The following is a 19,341-nucleotide window of genomic DNA, read 5'->3' on the forward strand; positions in this document are numbered from 1 at the left end:
ACAGTGGTAGAGGAAAAAGGACCTATCTGTAGCTTTGAGCAGCAATCGCCTCCTGAGAAACCTCCCCTGGGAAATGGCCACCCCCCTCTTTGCTAAAAAACTTAAATCCAAACACTGGTTATTTGTTAAACATTAGCATGCATGTGATCTTTGTTTCTCCAAATTAAATCGAGCAATTCCTACCCGCTGTCCCAGTGGGCAATCACAAGCAATTCCGTTAATTAAATTATCTCTGATTCTGCAGCCCTGGAATCTCTCAATTGACTAAGTCTGTGCTTTATCATCAACAAAATACTGGACCAAAAAGGAAACAAAGAAATGCTGATGTCAGTCTGATTGGCCTTGGTTAACCCTTCCCAGCTGGGTATTAAGGGCTGCTCAAGAAACTGCTCTACTGGAGCAAGCCCAAGAGTGAGAGCTTTCCACCACAGACACCACTAGCAGCTGTTCACTTGTGTTTCCTTTCCACTGTACATGAAAACACAAACACCACACTGTCCCTTGCATCCAGCATCCTGCCTATTTGGGAACCACAGAAAGATGCAAACTGTTAGCTGCTGAACAAGCAGGAAAACACCTCAAAGAAGCCCCTGCAAATACCCTATCCGCATCTTATCCAGATCACATTTGATGTATCCTGCTGTTGAGGAGTCTCCATAAAACATTCCCCTTTGGTTTATTTCAACTGGATATAAATTTTCCTTTCTTCATAAATGGCTACACTGTACACAGCATTCCATAAATTTTTACAATTCCACTGTTTGTATGTACCTTGTAAAAAACACTTAGCACTGATTAAATGCACCACCAATAAAATTTCATGGGCTACTTTTGACACTTGATATTTTGACCTTCTCTCTTCCTCATACATTTATTTTTGCTTTCCTCTGCCTGTAAACACAGACTGTCAGAGAGGAAAATGTACAGTACCAATGACACACCTGAAAGTGATGTATTTATTTTTAAACAAAGCCTTTATCCTCCCTTGTCCAAAGTGGAGAACCCAGCAGAACATACATGCCACCTCCCTGCACCAAGGGCAGAGGTCATGTCACTAGCAGCTTACACATCATAAATATTAGAAACAGACTGGTCGATGCTTTGAAGGCAAAGTCAAGCTGAAGTAAGATTCCAGGAGCAGAGAAACTGCCCCAGGCTATATTCAACCTCAGCTGTAGATGACAATTATCATAACCACTGCTACACTGCAGGAGAGAAAGCCTGGTGCAGTCCTTGCTTTGCGGGGCACAAATCTTCAAGACTTGATAAAACGACCCCAACATCAGTGCACAATCATGCAATTGCAAGCCTTCTCTCATAGCCAATTTACATCTGGGTGAGAAGGCAACTCTTTCAGATAAGAGACCCTGTTTTATTAGCCTGTAACATGCTGGGCACAGCTCTGTGACACCCAGGAGCACTGCAGAATGGCAGAGCACAGTGATGCTGTCTCAACTCTCACTCACACCATGTCTTACACACAACTCCTTCACTACCTGAGTTTCAAATACTAACTATAGACACTCCTATGTTTCTTGGGATAAGAATTGCTTTCATTTTCAACCCGATGAAATAATCTGCCCCCACTTTCAATTTAGCAAGCATCATCTGCAGCAAGTATGAGAGCTAAAGATAAAGGGAATTTATTTTGGCAGATGTGGGAGAGCAGCACTGAAGTCAGTGGGAGATCCATAGACTGAAAGGACTTTTACACTTACTGGAGTGCAAGAACATAACATAAAGCTGAAAAAGCCCCTTTGCTACTAACAAGCAAAACACTTAAACTGACACGTACGTTTTTAAAAAGAAAAGTGACAGGTGGTTTTAAAAGAAAACAGATACAGCTCAGGCATTTTCAGTATCTTAAGTCTCTGGAAGAAGCCCAGCATCAGGCACTGGTGGCAGATTGACTGTGAATCACCCTACAACATGTGGGCTACCAGACTGGCACAACGTACTGAGATTTTATCTCACTAGATGAGCTGGTTATAGCAGAAGGGGTTTGCATGCCCTGATGTAGAAAACTGCCCAGCAAAGCTGTTTACAGAAAAGCCATCTCAAATCACACCAAGTGAAGTTTAGACCCTCTAAAGGGTCTGCAAGACTGCCAATGCTAAAGCAAATCTTCTGGCAAGACATCAACGTTTTAGGAGCTGGCTTCCCCTTTATTTAGCTAAAAATCTCATTTATTTGGTTTATTTGTTTTTAGACTAACCTCCTTTAAAGAGGCTGACTTATAATCCTGTAAAACATTGTCACATGTATTGAGGAAATTGGCAAGGATGCTAATTTATTGTCCTCTAAGAAAAAAAAGCCCTCTTTCCTTGATTAATGTATGTTTTTGTATTGTAAGATATTAAAGAATGTTGCTTCACCTGTGATTATAGAGAATAGTTTACTCTGGCAAAGTGCCCTGGCTTCTGGTTGCCAAGTTATGAATAATGCAATGTTCCCCATTCTAATTTCCGTGTTCTAAGTTGTGAATTTGGAGCAGGGTGCATGCAAGGGCACACACACACAACTCCGAGGCGCTCTCAGTCACGGGCGTCTCTATTTTATACTTGCTTGCACAACTTGTTAATACTGGCATTTGCTTGCCAAATTCAGAGTTTGCTTCTGACTAATTTCATCTTGATGCAAACCAAAAATGTTGTTTCTTTTTTTCCCCACAGAGGAATTATTTCTCTTACACTTGCATGCACCGTTGCAATACCACTGAGGGGAGCTTACCACTGCAAGAAGGTGTTTTAAGCTGCATTTAGTAGGGACTTGGGTAAAGATTCCCTGAAGAATTTAATGACAGAAGAATTAATTTTGCTTTCACACCTCCCCCGCCTCCATAACACAGAACCCAACAATGTCTTTACAGGAGCGGGAAGTAAATTCAGGCACTGGCTCTTTCTCTTCCCTTTTTTTGGCCCGTGTTTTGCTGGGACACATGTGCCCAGCCCCAATCAAAACAGAGACAGATGGCACTGCTGATCATTCAGAATAGAAGGAGCCTCGGAGTCAGCATGTTTAGATGCATTTGTAGGGCTATGCAGTATCCACTGGCCACTGGGACTGATTTAAAAAGGCGGCGAGTGAAAGTGGGAGCTTGTGCCAAAATTTTAAATGTGCCATTTGAGCAATTATGGTTCGACATGAAAGCTGGGAGAAAGAATGCATAGGTCATTCTGATTAGATTTAGAGACTATGTTCCCTGTTCCAAAGAGAAAATAAATGCAATCCCATTGCTTTACTGGACCAGCTTTGGTGATAAAGAAAAAAGCCATGCTATGGAAAAGTGGTTTGCTGCAGGAAGGTTTTGTAGAGGCAGCACAGGCTGAATCAGAAAATGATTCTCTAAACAATGTTCCTAAAGAGAAATAATGACTCATCTAATGTGTTAACATCTCAATTCACTTTTCAAACATATCCTTCATCCTGGAGACCCCAACTGTATTTCTAACAGATCTGTGAAAGTGCATTGTGCTCTCTATCTTAATACAAGCCAGGGCCACAAAGGACAGGAGGTGAAAATGGAAAATGCAGCTCCTCTCCTTGCTGAGGCACGCAGGCTAAAGGTTCCAGCCTACGGACACTTGCCTCCATCCACAAGTAAACATGTTTGGATTATGACCAAGTTCCATGTATAGCTAGGCAGGTCTGTTTTTCTACTGGAAGACTTATGGCAGCTGTAACTTGTCATCTTACTATGGCCCGGAGCTGGTCTGGGATTATTGGTAGCTTTGGTTGGACCATCAGGGCACAAAATTATAAAACAGCCATGAAATGACAGAGGAATAGCAAATTCCTAGGGCTGAAAGTTGCTCAGAAGGTTGGACATGCAGCTGAGTCTTGTAGCCAGACTCTGTGAGCAATTAAATAAATGTCTTCTACTCCCATGGCCCCCATCCAAATGCCTGAAATAAACAGGAAATATCTATGCTACTACAGCAGCACTTGGATTCATGTATAGCCTTTTAAGGGCTTTACTGTGGAGGTGATATGCTTTCCAGAACCTCCATTCATGACTGCTGATTGGAGGCACCCAAGGGCAGTGCGATAACACATCCTCCAGACAGCTTCCTACAACTGCTGCTGCTGCCCTAGAACTTCTACACTGCTGCTGTTTCCTTTACAGGGAAAGAAAGCATCAGAATTAGCATCATTTAAGGTAATCGTGCCTTCAAAAAGAAACACGAAGCTATTAAAGGAGGCCAGGGCACATTAGTATCATATAACCAATTGTGGTCTCAGAGCTAGAAAAGGAAACCAGCAGAGCAGTGGAAGGACAGGTCATGAGTTGGCTATCTGACGGACAAGCAGGAATACTTATGCAACTGTGTGGGAAACAACAGCTTTTTGCAGACAAAATCATTAAAAATGAAGAAAGAAGATGATGGAGAAATAGGATGAAGTGTCTGTAGCAGTGGGGTGTAAGGTTAGGAAAAGCACAGACACTGAAGTGAGGACAAAAAAATCAACATGGATATTAAACTACTTCAATTATATTACTTGCTATTACTTTGCTTCTGTAAAGGCGGTGCTGGGTTCTGTGTTACAGAGGCAAAGGAGATATGAAAGCACAATGAATTCTTCTGTGATTAAATTTCTTGGGAAATCTTTACCAAGCTCCAACTAAATGTGACTTAACACTCCTCCTTGCAGCAGTAAGCACCCCTCAGTGGTCCTGCAACTGTCCATGCAAGTGTAAGAGAAATAATTACTCCCTCTACAGTTGTCCCAGACATGGTTTAATGAGAACTAACAAAACTGGTCCTTTTTAAAGTACTATTTCGTATTTATACTTACTAACTGTAGCCTAAGAAACGCATAAACTACCAAGAGCTGCAATTACAACCATCCTGTTGTCATACAGCAGCTGGCACAGCACAAACACTTACTGAGTCCTGCCACAACAGTCAGTGAGTGCCAAGGAAAGCAGCAGCCCTGTCACCATCAGCAAACAGCCGGCTTGTGCAGCCAGGGTTGCCCTTCAGCAGATGCAGGAGATAGACAGCAAACTAGCAGAGGATAGGGCACAACATGATCCCTTTTCTACTCTTCAAAAGAACACTTTCATCCAAACAGAGAGTGCAGCCTACATAAAGATAATTGTTACTTTCCTCTTGAGAGCATCTGGGCACCACACAAACATTTCCAAAAAAAAAAAATAGTATCAGTCCCTGCCTCTTAATTCTTGCAGCATAGCTAAGGGATGTGAAAAAACAGTCATATCCTCAAAGTATTTTCAGAAGGAACATGGCAAGATCCACAATGCTCCATCAGAGACAATGTTAAACAAAACAGGCTAATTTTAGGGACAACTCATCTCTCTGACAAGCTGCTCACACATTTAAGGGCAGAATTCATCTGCTAGAAGGCAGCTGTTTGCGTTTTATAAGCTAAAGTTTCTCTTACCTATGGAATAACTCCAATATTTCACAGGGAATCATCATCCATCTAACTGAAGTACCCTCTAACAGACCATCAGCCTCATATCCCCTTTGAAATAGCACAGCTGAGCACTTGCTGGGCCACGATTTATTTTTTACCTTCTAAGACATCTTGGTAACTCTATAGCTCAATAGTGACAGTCGAATTTCACACTGCGATAGCCCCCCATCGATTTTTCATTCCCAGGAAGCAACTCTACAAATTAAAGTTAACAGCATTTCTGAAACTACGAAAAGAAAAAAGAAAAGAAGGGGCAGGCAAAGAAACATAAATTGCAAGATGCCTAAACCACACCCCCAACGTAGGAATAGAATTCCATTCTTGGTTTTTCACCAGTTATGCAGGGATGCAGAACCTACTGCCCCTGAAGTCAGCAGACCCCTTGGGTTTGCAGACGCTTCAGCTTTAAAACATCACAGGTTCAAGAGAAATAAGAGTCTCTTCCTATATGAAGATGTCAAAATCTATAGAAAATTGCCTCAAGGCATGAAATTAGACCAAACCTCTGGACAACACTGCACTAAACAGATATACCACTTATCCCCAGGTCTGAGCTTGTACAGTCACAGCCTGCCTCGCAGAGCTTTGTTAACCACTGGCCAGTGAAGAACTGGACACTGATACAATTTCAGTTTGCACAGTGGTTATAATGTTTGAGACCATTATTGGCACACGTAACTTCTCTCCAACAGTTAAAAGAGGGAGCAGGATAAAGAAACACAGCCAAGCACTCTGCTCTCCACTGTCACATCCCAGAGGAAGAAGTAATGCCAAAGTCTCACTTCATAAAGAAATGAAGCATCTTTCTCCATACCCTTTCAGCACTGAACACCCGTACGCAGTACAAATACAGTATTACATACCACTGAATTACTGAAAAGGAGTAAAACCTAATAAAGATAAAAATCTGGACACAAGCAGCACAGCCCAGCAGCTCTTTCTCAGCCCTTGGCAATACCACACTTCAGTTCAGCGTCCTGAATCCTCTTCCAAGTTCACGTGGGCTGTTCTTGTACTGAACCCACCAGCAGCATCATGCTCTCGGCTTAGTAGAGCACAAAGGGTTAGTTCATTTATGACTCAAGTTAATTTTTTAATTCTGTCTTTGCTATGAGATGTTCTTGTCTCCCATCAAAGCCTATTAATGGTGTGACACTGTGGAGAAGGACTGGGTAGTGCTTATCGTATGGTGTGAATTCTCAACAGCTTTTGTTTTCTCTGACATACCAGCTTCAGCTGGTATGAAAGGGCTCCTTCCCTTTCAGGCCTCTGCTAATCCTCTGGCTTCACACTCTGCTCCTGCCTGGATGAGTCTGCCTGGGAGCAGGGGCTCCCCAACAGACACTGCTACCTCCCTGACTGCTCTCGCATGCCTGTCTCTGTGCACAAGGACCCCAATCTAAACTTTGTTTAATTTTAACTGCTACTTCTCCTTGTGCTGCTGCGCCAGAGCCCCTCCAGAGCCAACGTTTCAAAACAGCTGGATTGGAAAGTGGTGAGGTGGGGGGGAAGGGGAAGAAAGAAGAGACAGGAGAAATAAAACAAATACAATTGCTTTTTGTCTCTAAAACCCTCTTTTTAACCCAACAAGCGTCTCATCCAATGAAGCATGATAAGCATGAAGTGTTATATAAAGAAGATAATTATAAAGGGATTTAATGCTTGGCAGGCTTGTATTGCAAGGTTCAGAGCAGAGGTAGCATACTCACTTAAACAGCCTTGTGTCCGGGTTTGCTATTATGCGGGCAGCGTGGCTGGGGCCAAGCAGAATCAGAAACAAGATTTGTTTTTGAAAAAAAAAAAAGCACAGCCCCCTTCCCAGCAAGGATGGCAGTTTCAGTCCCACCTCCTTCCACTTCTGTCCCATCCCTGATTAATGATGTTGTCTGCCTGATTTATGACCCACCCCAACAGATTAGAGTTTCCCTCTTCAACCTCCCCCCCTTTCACCCCTCCCAGAAGGCACAGCCACACTCCGTTGGAAATATTAGAGAATTATTAAATAAACATTCATACGTCATGTCTCTTCCCATACTGAGCTCATCGTAGTCAATGCTCAGCGGCCGGGCCCTGTTTGCTTTGGGGCTGACACCAAACAGCTGGAGTGATTCATGGAGAGGCTGGCTACAATGCTCTGTGCCATACATCATGCTCGCAGCGCTCCCTGCCCCGGCGGAGATAAACTGATCAACCACAACGGGCTGGAATGAATTTATGACAACACAAAATTGAGGAAAACAAATGGGAGGTGACCCAGTGGGCCACTAACCCAGACTCTCTCGCTGGCCTGCAATCTAGTCTTGTAGCAGAAAGCAAAATTGAACATTGGCACTCTGAATTAAGATGCTGGCTTTTAACCCCGGGGAACCTCGGTTTCAAAATGGCACCAGACCCTCACAAGGCAGGGAGAAAGACTTTTTGTGGGGAAGGTGCTTTTTGCAGCTCTCTGTGAGCAGCACTTCTGCTGAAGTCCGACGCCAGTGGAGGCCATCAGGGAGGGTGCCTGGGCAATTAGGGACCAGCTGCTCTCTGAGCAAAGCTGCATCTCAAGCTGAGGTAAAGGAGCATTGCACCAGCTGAGCTTTGCCTTGGCAATGGCTGGGGTCTTCAGCAGACAGGCAGGGCTCAGATAGTGTGATGCTCCTTCATCCCTCCCCAAGAGCCTTCAGCACCCCAGTGTCTCTTCCAGACACCTCACATTGGCAAGATAAAAAAAGCTCAGCACTGAGACACCTCACACTGTTGGGAAGGAGAGCTGGGACAGCACCATGTCTCTCACTACCCCTGGCTGCCACCTGAAGTTCAACACTACACAAATGAGATCAACCTGTCCAAGTTACTGATGATCTGGCACAGCAGAAGGAGCAGAGCAAAAAATACAGACTTACCCCAAACCCCATCTAGCTGTTCTACATGCAAGAAACTCTCCCACAAAACCCCATGTTTAGATTAATTTAAATCTGCTCAAGTGAAGAAATTCAGCTGCGTGCCAAAAGGAGAACTGCTCAGTGTACTGTATTAATGGATTAAAAACCAAACAAAACTACACTACTCTCTTTGCCTGGACTTATTTTTGGAAGAGGGGAGGAAGGAACGTCATTCTTATGAGAGAAGGATCAATAGGCAGATCACTGCTAACTCTATTAGCCCCTGTTTTAAACAGAGAGCACGGATGACACAGGTGCTAAGTCATGTGCTTCTGGACAATTTAAAAAATGCTAATCAGATGCTACACAAGGTTTAACATGCCAATTAATAATGTTCAGATTTAAAGGCAAAAACCGAAGTTACAAACAATGGAGTAAAGTGATGCTGCCAAAAACTTCCTGTAAGCACCACCCAAAACAAGAAAAATGAAACCAATTTAGCTCCAGATTAAGAAACAGGAACTAGAGATGAATCAATTTAGCCTGTTGGGCTAGGTCGCCATATATCATGGCTCAGCAGTGGAGTGGGAAGCAGCCAGACAGTGAGAAACCCTTCCCCCTCCTTTTCTGCAGGCATCTAGCTCTGATCCCTGTTATCAATTAATTTAACAGAACCCCTCTACACAGACAAGCACACAGAGCATTCAGACTTCTTAAATGGCAGGACAGAAACTATTTATCACACATGAATCTCAAAGGAAAGGAGAGAGAGGAAAAAAAAAGGTAGCCAGGAATTCTCCACCTGAAACACTGTCTTGTTTTCTGAATGTCGGTGAAATAAACTACCTTAAACGAAAAGGTCCCTCTGCTACTTTCAAAAATTAACATTATTGGAAAGACTGAAAAAGACATTTGAGGATTTTCTTGTAATTTCTTTTGGGTTTTACTGACTTTTATCAGCACTGAATCTTTAGCAGGCAAGGTTATTGCAGAGCAAGGTGTGTGTGCACAGACACGCACACACACTTGCTCTCCGCACGTCACAGCAGCGTTAGCGCGAGAGTTGTTTGGAAAGGATTCTGGGACCCTTCAAAAGGTGCTAGCTAAAGCCTCTTTGATCAGATTATTAAAGCTATGTCAATTTTATCACTTGAGCTCAAGTGTTCTGGAAAATGTCAAATCCTTTCAGCTCCTACAGTTTAAAGATTTTCAATAGGAGCGGATCTGGGAGGATGGAGGGCTGCTGCACTGACAGGCAGGAGGCCCAAAGGGAAGGCAAGCAGCAGCTGAGACAGAGGCTGACAGATTAGGGCAGAAGGGATGAGTCCTTGCTACCAAGACAGCGTGCAATGGTTGGCTCACTCGAAGGACAAAGCTGGTTCTGCATTGACCTGCAGGCTCCCTGACTCAGTGGTCTTGGCCAAAGTCTGCTGACCAAGAAGCATCGAATGGCGGACAGCCAACATTTGGGACATGCTAACAAAAAGGGCTTGTAGAAAAGAAAGCGCCGAGACAGCAAAGCAGTATTAAAGTTCCCTCTACAGCAGAGAGTTTCCCCAGTTAACTCTGATTGTAAACATATACTCTGCCAGGCTGCCTGAAATGTCAGAGACCCAAAAATGTGCCAGGGATGCAATCTCTCATGTCAGGACCAGGGGCAGGAGGAGAACAGACTAGATTGGAAAAATGACAACTTTCTGTAAAGTCAGCTTAACGCTACACCACTAGATTGTTCCCCATCCCAAACTATCAGTGGATGTCACCTCAAAATGTAATATTTAAAACCCACCATCACATCATTGCTTCCACCTTATTCAACTTGTTTGGTCTCTCACTTATCTTGGGGCAATGTTTACTATGAGGCAAGAATCAACTTAAAACACTAAGTCCCATTCCAGCTAATGCAGTCCATGGCAGCAGAGAAGAGCTTGTAGTTTTAGGCTTGGACCATCAAATCTGTCCAAGCAGTAAGTCACCCAGCAGCATGTGGAATAAGGTTTAGAATAGAGGTTGTTACTCAAATGAGCAGTGCAGATAAATCCATTTATTTATATTTCAGACTGGATTGCAGCATATTCAGTGAGCAGAAAGGGACAGGAAAGTCCCTTTCTGCCCAGCAGTCCCTCCACTACTGTATATTCAAACACTGGGACTGAAACTTCTGATTCACTGAAAGGGTTACAGGTAAAAAACTCAGAAACTGAGACATTCTTTCCGTTAGGAACCATGCAAAGGCTCAATACAGATCTTAAGGAAAAAGAAAACCCCTCTGTGAGACTTCTTCCAAGTAACAGTGCTGCTAGGGGGAGATTCTCTTTTACTGAGAGATGAAAGACGGAAGACAGAGAGAGCAAGCACGGATCTATCTATTTACATAATTTAAAGAACGCAATTTGCAGTGGAGAAGCCCTTTGGAAGCTGTGCCTAGTTCCATGTCACTGGGTACCTGCTCTCATAGATACCTGGTGGAGAACTCCCCACAAGCCCTCTGTTAACACAGCAGTGGTGAGTGCTCCAAGTTCAGGTTTTGTGTTGCAGCACAATTTCCCCTCTCAGTGGTAAAAGCTTCAAATATGCCTACCTTCAGACTACCACTGCTGCTGGGAGCACCATATGGGACACTATGGTTTTTTAAAACAAGAAAAAGGGAAGCTACCCACTTCACACTCACTTTTCAATGTCACTGTTCTTACAGGTCTTCTGCATGGTCTCCTGTTTACTGCTTTCACCATTACTCGTTGAGGGCATTTCTGTGGAGGGAAGCACAGAAATATTAAGAAACACTAAATCATTGCAATGAAATAATTTGAGTAAGTCACAGTTTCAGAGGACCCCAGTGAGCCACTTTCATGCCAGTTCTTGGTAAGAGATAGAGAAGTAACTGAAGCTGAGTGTCCCTGTCTGGTAGGAAGAGCCTCCCTGGACAGTGTATTTCTATGATCCAGGGCTCAAAATACAACCTCTGCTTTGTCCCCAGTTCATAGTGATCTGACCCCCACTGATGTACCCACTGTTTAAGACAGGATTTAATTCAGAAGGGTTGATGCAGCTGCCACATAAAAGTGCTCTTCTAGAAAGGTGGATTTGGAGCAAATCCACCCAGCCCAGACCCTGCTCTCAGCCTCTCTCATTTGCTGAGACCTCACAGACACAAGGAGAGAAATATATAACAGGTAACTAGAATGACAGAACAGTCTGCTCATCATGGCTGTTCCCAGCACAGGAGAGGGTGTGAGACACCAGGTGGAGATGAGAAGATGAACCAGCCTCAGGGCTGTAGGTTCATCACCACAGATTCAGGTAAAAGGTACAAAGAAAACAGCTCATAGCAAATGTCATCAGGGTTGCCTCCTCATCACCTCCATGGCTGTAGCTACTAAAGCTGATAATACCTACAAGCAAGTGCCTCTACATCACAGAAAATAAATGTGATTGCCTATCCCACAGAAGGAAATGCCTGCGATAGATATCCTATGTTCTCCATTTAACCATCATGCCCTTGGCAAAACTGGTTCTGCTCCCTTCCCCCACTCCTACTGGCAAGTAGTTCTATCTTGTAGGTACTTTCAAGGCTGGGAATCAAATGCACAAAGCATGACAGGAACAGAACAAGGAAGAAAATCATTGGGACATGTCTCTTCAGGTCGCTGAGCTTCAGTTTCCTTCCTAAGGGAGCTGGAGCAGCACTGCCCAGCTCTGGAAATGGATTTGGCATCTACAGCTGGAAAGCGCCAGGTTTTATTATTCTCATATTTCCACTAGGTTGCTGCTTACACTTACAGTGCTGCTGGCATTGAATAAAAACCCCCAGCAGTCGAAGGGGTTTAACACTTTGCCCGTCCTTCTCAATCTGATGAGCTTTCGAGTACTGTATGCAAAAGTACATATTCACAATAACTCCTTTGCTCTGGAGTCTCAGCTACAGGTCATGAAATAGGACAGATTGTAGAGTTTCCACTCCAAAGGTGAAGGCTTCAGAGTGGTAGGCTTTTTTTTCCATACAAAGGCCAGCAAGGACAAGATCCACCCAAAAGATACAAGTCTTTAGCATATCCTCTCAAAGAAGGGAAGAAAAAGCAGTTGGAAAAAAACCCAATAATAAATGCACCTGCACAGTTTAAGCACACAGCAGGTGAACACCACCACCACATTGTCAGGCTCTGCTGGCTCACTCTGTAATACAGCAGTTTGCCTTTCAGTGACATGACATCAAGTCAATGCAAACCCTATCTCTCATCACCATACCAGTTAGGGGGCATTTTCGGGAACTTCCCCAGCTGCCATTATTGACAATTAATTGTGCTGCAAAGTTTCAAAAAGACAGTGTGGTTTTATGTGGATAAGTATCTGATGACATTCTGCAAAAGTATTAGTAACTACCTCTCCTAAGTACTGGCAAGCAGAAGACACGGACTATCTACCTGCCCCCCTGCAGTATCTAAATTAACAATTTACAATTTCAACACTCACCGTCACTGGCCCATTTAGAAAACTCTGGCGTTATTCGAGTACTTGGTGTGCCACCACTAAAAGAGAAGAGGACAATATGCTAAAGGTTGAATACAAAAAATTTTGCTGCTCAGGAAAACCTATCCCTTCCACCAACCACTCCTCTCTTAATACTTCTATCCATCAGTCTAAGTTTCAACATGTGAGCAGATGGCCAGCCAAAAAACATGCTCATGCTTCATGGCATCAGTGACACTACTGCATTTCTACAGAACTCAACAGAATTTCAAGGTGCTTTTACAAGCAACATCACCTCTGGTGTTGTAGAGATGGGTAAACAAGTCCAGGAAATGTGCAAGGAAGGATCTTGTCGAAACAGCAAAACAATGTGCTAGGTGCAAGCCACATGAAGGGACTGGATCTCCTGGCCTCAGGCACTCAGTTCTCTCACCAAGCACTAAGTGTCTGTAGCCACTGATAACCAAGAATCCTCCTGCTACAACACCAGAGCCCTAGCTGTGAAGGAGCTTCAGCATCTTTGCAGCCCTGCTTTTGGACTAGCATGGATAGCAAAGTGGATAGCATTGACTGGACCAATGGTTTGGATCCAGTGTGTGGCAAATGCCACTTTTCTATGGAGTGAAACCTAATTTTGAACTAGTGTTTGTGACAGGCTAAGCAGTAAGAAAATTTCATTTCACTGCTCTATCAATCACTTCAACCTTGACCCCACAGGATCACACAGTGAAAGAGATAGAGGGGTAATTTAAGTCCTGTTTTATGCAGGGCAGGGGGCTTAGAAAGCAATCCTAGCTCCCTGTTAAGACTAATTTTATTTGCCTGGAATGCTTCCCTGAGTGCCCTGAATGCTGGCTGCCTGCATTCTCCACATATGTATGTGGGCAGAGCACACATCCTGCCCCAACCCACGGCTGAATACAGAAGGATCAGTTTGCATGGCTCACAACGTGTAATTGGATGCAATGAAGTCACACATGGGATGCCAGACTCCTACTGTGCCAACCAAGATTCCAACAGCATCACACTGTACTGCTAAGAGTCGCATTTCATCATGAAGCAAGACCATGCATAAGGCCTTAGTCCAGCATAGTTTCCTCACTGCTAGAATTCATCCTCTGTCCAGCACTATTCAGGGCAAAGATGGCACTGGCAGGGCAGTGGGGTGGCTCAGAGAGGATGAGTGTACAGGGAGGCTTTCCTGAGGCTGCACAGGTAGAAACCAGAGACCCATCTGCTGGACTATGCTTCTTTGTAAGTCTCTTGTTGCAACCCTTGCACTCTAGTGAACAGGGTATTTTTCACAAACTGAGACTCCCCAAAAGTAATGAATGCACTAATTTAGAAAGGCATGATACTTACTTTAAAACAGCACCTCGGAGCGCTTCTCTTTCTTTGGCTTCACCTGGCTCTTCTCCAGTGCAAGGGATAATGTCTGCCTCTGTGTACCTGAGCACAAAGGGTTAAGGAACATACAGCCCTGCTGCAGACAGTGGAAAGGCTTTTGAGATGGTCAGGACACTGTCTGGGATATATAACAAATTAATTCCAACTGAGAACACCTTAAAAAATAGAGGGGTTGGTATCCACGAAGGGGCCTGCTTTTAAATTGTGGATTAAAGTTTTGTTTTAGTTGGAGAGAAACAGAAATCTTTTGATAGTAACACGATTCCACAGCTTCTTGGAAAAGGAAAACTAGTTCCTGAACCCGTGCAAACTTTACCTGCAGAATTTCTGTTTGAAGTACAGAGTTCTTCTACCAGTGGAGGGCTGGAACTTCAATCCTAAAGGCTGGTACAGATTTCAATAAAACCTAATTCTATAGCTGTACATTGCCCCTCATCACAGCTAAGGCAGTGTCTGTCTAATGCCCTTGCAGGAATTCCTCCTTGATGCCTATTACAACTGCTGTGGGGCAGAAGTCTGGTCACAGCTCACCCAGAGCTGTGCCCAAAGAGCCTGCTCCCAGATGGAGAAGTTCCCAAAATCTGCCTTTAATGATAGTTCTGCCCATGAACTGTCTAATGAAAGAGGAAAAAAAAAAATCCAGTCTCACAGAGTGGAAGGTGAATAGTGCTTACTGCACAAACGCCTTGAAAACAAAAGGATGTCTTGTGGAAAATAAACTCAATTCCTACCCGTGAAGCAGGAAAAGCTATCCAAATATAACAAACCTGGATGGAAGCAACAGATTGTTTATGACACACAATAGAGAAACTCTAACTCATCCCTTGCAATGTCTCCTACAGACTTCAACCAGGTCTAGAGTACTGCTGTATCAATAGCAGGAAATCAAAGGGAGTAATGGGGAACCCCTCCTAGTTCAAATAACATGGTAACTGGAGAAGGCTGTGTCATTTCCAGTAGGGCTGGACAAAGATTATCCCCCATTTCCTAGGGCAGATGCACCTCTGGGTTCCCTCTCGGTAAGAGCCTTTCAAAAACGATACTGTGGTTTCCCGTATTCGAGTGTGTCGTCTCCATCCACATCCAGGTCAGCGTCGCTGTCCGGATTCTCCTTCCCGCTGCACATGATAAACCCAGAACCTGAAAGAAAATAAAACACACGGATGAGCATTTGAATTGGAAATGAAGTGTACCAGATCTCCCAAGAAAGGTGCTACAGCACCAGTTTGCTGGCTGTCCTTTACTAACAGCCTCATAAAAGGTGCCCTCTCCAAAGACAGTACAAGAACACTCAGAAATGCTCTAGCTTCTTACATTTTATGCTCTAAATGCCCCCAACATTGAAAATGGAACATTCTCGATTTTTAGCTCTCTACATGAATTATTTTAGAATTGGAGTCACTGTAAGGGTCTCTCTCAAAGGCAGAAAAAGCAATGAAGCTGAATAGGAAAGATTTATTTTTCACAGAAGTAGTTAATGCAAAATCCACACTACTAGCAGGTAAGAGAAGGCCACAAGGATGTTCTGAATTACGTCTTAATTCAGATGCATAGGGCAGGCAGACGCTACAATACAATTAGAAACAGCTTTTCAATTTTAAAATACATTTAGTCATGGCTTAGTTTTTTAAAATTTAAAACATTTAAGGACAGCAAACCTGCTTCTACAAAAGGGAAAAAAAATCAGACTTCTGTCATTAACAGCTCCTCAAAAGCACTTAGATGAGCAAATTGCAATGCAACTCATCAAGAGTTCTGCTCTTCCAGCACAGGGGTGTCAGGCACACATCCATTCCCAATTCCAGCAGGAAGTAACCACTTATAGTTCCACCTGAGGCTGACAGTGCATCAATTCCCACTTTCTAACAATTTCTACATTTACTTTAGTCCCAAGTATTTTGTAAACTGTAACCAGGCTTCTTTTAATTAAATCTGCACAAACACCTGTAAAGATGAATCTTCACATGGTATTTTCTGCCTAGGGTTTATTAATAGAAGAGAAACTACAGAAGGCATATTTACTCTTTATGAGAGCTAACACTGAATATGCTCTCTCCTATAAGACTGGATATTAGCCAAAGACCTCCTGAACTCCAAGGTGTTGGCTGCAAGGTCCCCATTTGTGTTCAATTTTGCAGCAGATCTAAGCTGTTTGGGTACATTAGCCGTGCAGACAGAAATGTACTCACTGCAGCTGCCTCCAGTATGTTCCTTCACTTAATATCCCTGTCCAGACAGCAGAGCTGGACACCTGGCTCAGACAGAAGTACCTGCTGGAGCCTGAAGCACCTGGCACATCCAGAAGCTGGTGACCTAAGTCTATGGTAGACCAGGGAACACATCCCAACTGCAAAGACTGCAAGGGTAAGGTAGGTATCGCCTCGGCCTTACACCAATGCCCCAAAAGGACTATGGTCCTGTACTGCAATTATGGTTCTATAATAATTTTAGCCTGTATTCTGTATTTAGAAGCACTGAGCATTATATGCATGTCTGAAGAATGAGGACATTCCAAAGCTTTAGGACAGCTTTTTCAGGCCTTCAGATGTCCGAGTCTGTTCATCCCAGTGGGTTCTCACCGGCACACTTAGCATAAGCCCAGAAGAGTGAACAGCATTTCTAATGGTCTGCATCTGTGCAGACAACAGGGCAAAGCAAAGGTCTCATTTCCAAGGATACCACGCAGACACAGCTCTTTACTGTCGCTCTCTAGGAACGGATGCTCTCACTGATTCATTAAGCCCCCAATAAAATTTGTTTATATGGATTTGATATTTCTCTTCCCTGCATATCAAGAAGGTCCTTAACGAGTGACAACTGTAGCATGACAATGATTTTAAGACTAACCTTTCCCTAGAAGCATAAACTACCTTTTACTTCATAGTAATTGCCAGCCTTAATTTTTAGCAGAGGTAACACAACCAGCACCAACCATGCAGCACCCATATCTGTGTCAGGTACTGCGGGAGCCAAGCCTATAGGTCAGCCCCATGATGTCACTGGGGCAGTCCTTTTCCAGCAGACCCCTTTCAGAGTGTTTCACCTACTGGCTGTACACTACCAGCCAACACGTGTCACAAGCTGCCTCCTTTTGCTGCAATGGCTCATCTAGTAAATCTTGACTCATTGAGTTCATCACAATGTTTGGGAGAAGATTTAGAGGGGCAAGAGAGACCTGTCAAAGAAGCTGCATAGTCTTTCAAAGCTGCTTTAAAAGTCAAGAATGGGTGATGGGGTGGTAATTTATAGGCATGGCATTTAACCTGCAGTAACACCATCCCCTGCACCTGGCATTACTTTAACCCATCACTTCTCAAAGGCCATAAACTTTGGACACACAGGTCTTCATTTTTCTTGTAGCTATGGGAGACACAAATCATGCAAAGCTGGAGCTGTGACTTAGCCAGTCCCAGGGGGTGATCTGAACATTAGCCAGACAATGAATACTTGGAGCAAGTGCCTTGGTGGGGGGAAGGTGGCCAAATGAGTGAACATAAGTGAGACCACCCCCCTTGTTACTGTCTCTGCAAGGATGCCAAGCACACAGCAGACATACACCTTTCCATCAATTTTGTTTCCAAGTGACTCAAGCCAAATGGTGGTTTATGGCTAGAGCTTAAGATGAGAAGATCTGCTTACTACAATACAGTTTACAAATATTAAGGCACCTTGTCTTCGGAATCCTTGTGTCCTTGCTCTCAAGACCTCTGTATTTAAGAAAATCCCTTTTAAGTCTAGAAGGAAAATATTCCAGAGCTTTGGCTGAATCTAGCTCTATTGCCTAGCTGCACTGCCAGCAGACTACTATACTTTCTAAACAGGGAGTGTACAACGGGAGAGTTTGGATATGTTATGATGGCAAATACACACTGGGATGATCTGAGAGAGCCTTTCAGTCAGAGTGCACTGCAGAGAAGTTCATAGGTAAATTTTCTCTTCTGATCAAACAAGAACTCCCAGACTGACACCTAAAGGAAGGTGCAATCAGGTGATCCAACTCTGTTTTTCACTTAATATGGAATTTTTTTTGATGTGACCAAGTGCAGTCCATTGCAACATGGTAAAAAGCAATGATTTAGAAACTGTATGCTAAACAAAGTAACCTCCATGAATCAAAAAAATATTCTGAATATAAGGTGTGCTATCAGTTTTAAGACTTCAGAAGCTGCTTTAAATAAAAAGGAAAAACAAAAGCCACAAAACATGCTTCTGATGTGAATCAAAAGATCCATAAATCCCAGTACTGCTCCCGCACACAACAAAATACTAAAAAATGGGATGCAAAGCTTGGCCCAGCATCACCTGCGGAATGAATGGCTTGCAACCAGCATCCTATAATACCTTTTTATTCTGCAGCAGGGATGGATTCTGAGGCCTGCTCCAATGGGATCGGGTTTGGTGCCACAATTTCAACCTGACCCTCCTTGTCTAACTTCCTGGGGTTGCTTCCATGCACAAAGCCAGTGAAAACACCCACGCAGCTGTTCAAATATTTGACGTCTGAACTGCTTGACATTATTCATTCATCTCAGGCTCATTCAAACCAGATTTCTGGACAAGCGCTGTTATAAATGGATTAAGAAGACCACTAAATGCAAGGAAAGCCCAAAAGGATCACACCTGCTTCTCACTAACTCAGCCCAAATGTAAAGAGGGCTCACAACTTCCAGCTCCTGCTGGTGGTGTACACTGCCATCCAGGAGAAAGGAAAATGTGAAATGGAGTGCAGAGGACAAGAGCTTCCAGAAGACCCCCTACCAACTCCACCTAGGCAATTTGCAATTCAATAGTGTGCACTGAGAATGGGAAGGGCTCCTCCAGCAAGGCTCTGCTTCTGAAGGTCACACAGTAATTCACAGCCATCAGCAACACTGCCTAGAGTAGAGACCTCTAAAGCCAGTGTGTTATCCAGAGGTCAATGCTCGGGACCAGAACTTTATTCCCATGTGTTAACAAAGTGAAATCCCATAACTGAATGTTAACTTGCGAGTTTGACCTAGGAATCATAAGAGATGTGATCTGTTATTCACTGAAGCAGCTCTTACTCTCAGGAGTCACCCAAGGCCTGTGGAATGTAATTCCACATGTGAATTTGAAAATGCTACTTTAAGATGAAAAAAGAACAAATCTAGTGCAGACTCTTCCATACCTTTCTTGT

At 43.6% G+C, this 19,341-nt stretch overlaps 1 protein-coding gene across 5 annotated transcripts in view; it reads right to left on the reverse strand.

The window, feature by feature from the left end:
- The window catches only part of RNF220 (ring finger protein 220), a 213,065-nt gene that overhangs the window by 15,802 nt on the left and 177,922 nt on the right, over window positions 1-19,341 (reverse strand). For all 5 annotated transcript variants that reach the window (XM_059853963.1, XM_059853964.1, XM_059853961.1 and 2 more), the window contains 4 exons: window positions 15,227-15,323; window positions 14,139-14,225; window positions 12,780-12,835; window positions 10,981-11,059 (listed from right to left, as the gene is read on the reverse strand). In XM_059853963.1, the coding sequence (XP_059709946.1) occupies window positions 10,981-11,059; window positions 12,780-12,835; window positions 14,139-14,225; window positions 15,227-15,323 (319 nt within the window). The remainder of the gene's footprint in view (window positions 1-10,980; window positions 11,060-12,779; window positions 12,836-14,138; window positions 14,226-15,226; window positions 15,324-19,341) is intronic.

The sequence above is a fragment of the Haemorhous mexicanus genome, chromosome 9 (assembly GCF_027477595.1).
Source record: "Haemorhous mexicanus isolate bHaeMex1 chromosome 9, bHaeMex1.pri, whole genome shotgun sequence".
In the NCBI taxonomy this organism is placed as follows: domain Eukaryota; kingdom Metazoa; phylum Chordata; class Aves; order Passeriformes; family Fringillidae; genus Haemorhous; species Haemorhous mexicanus.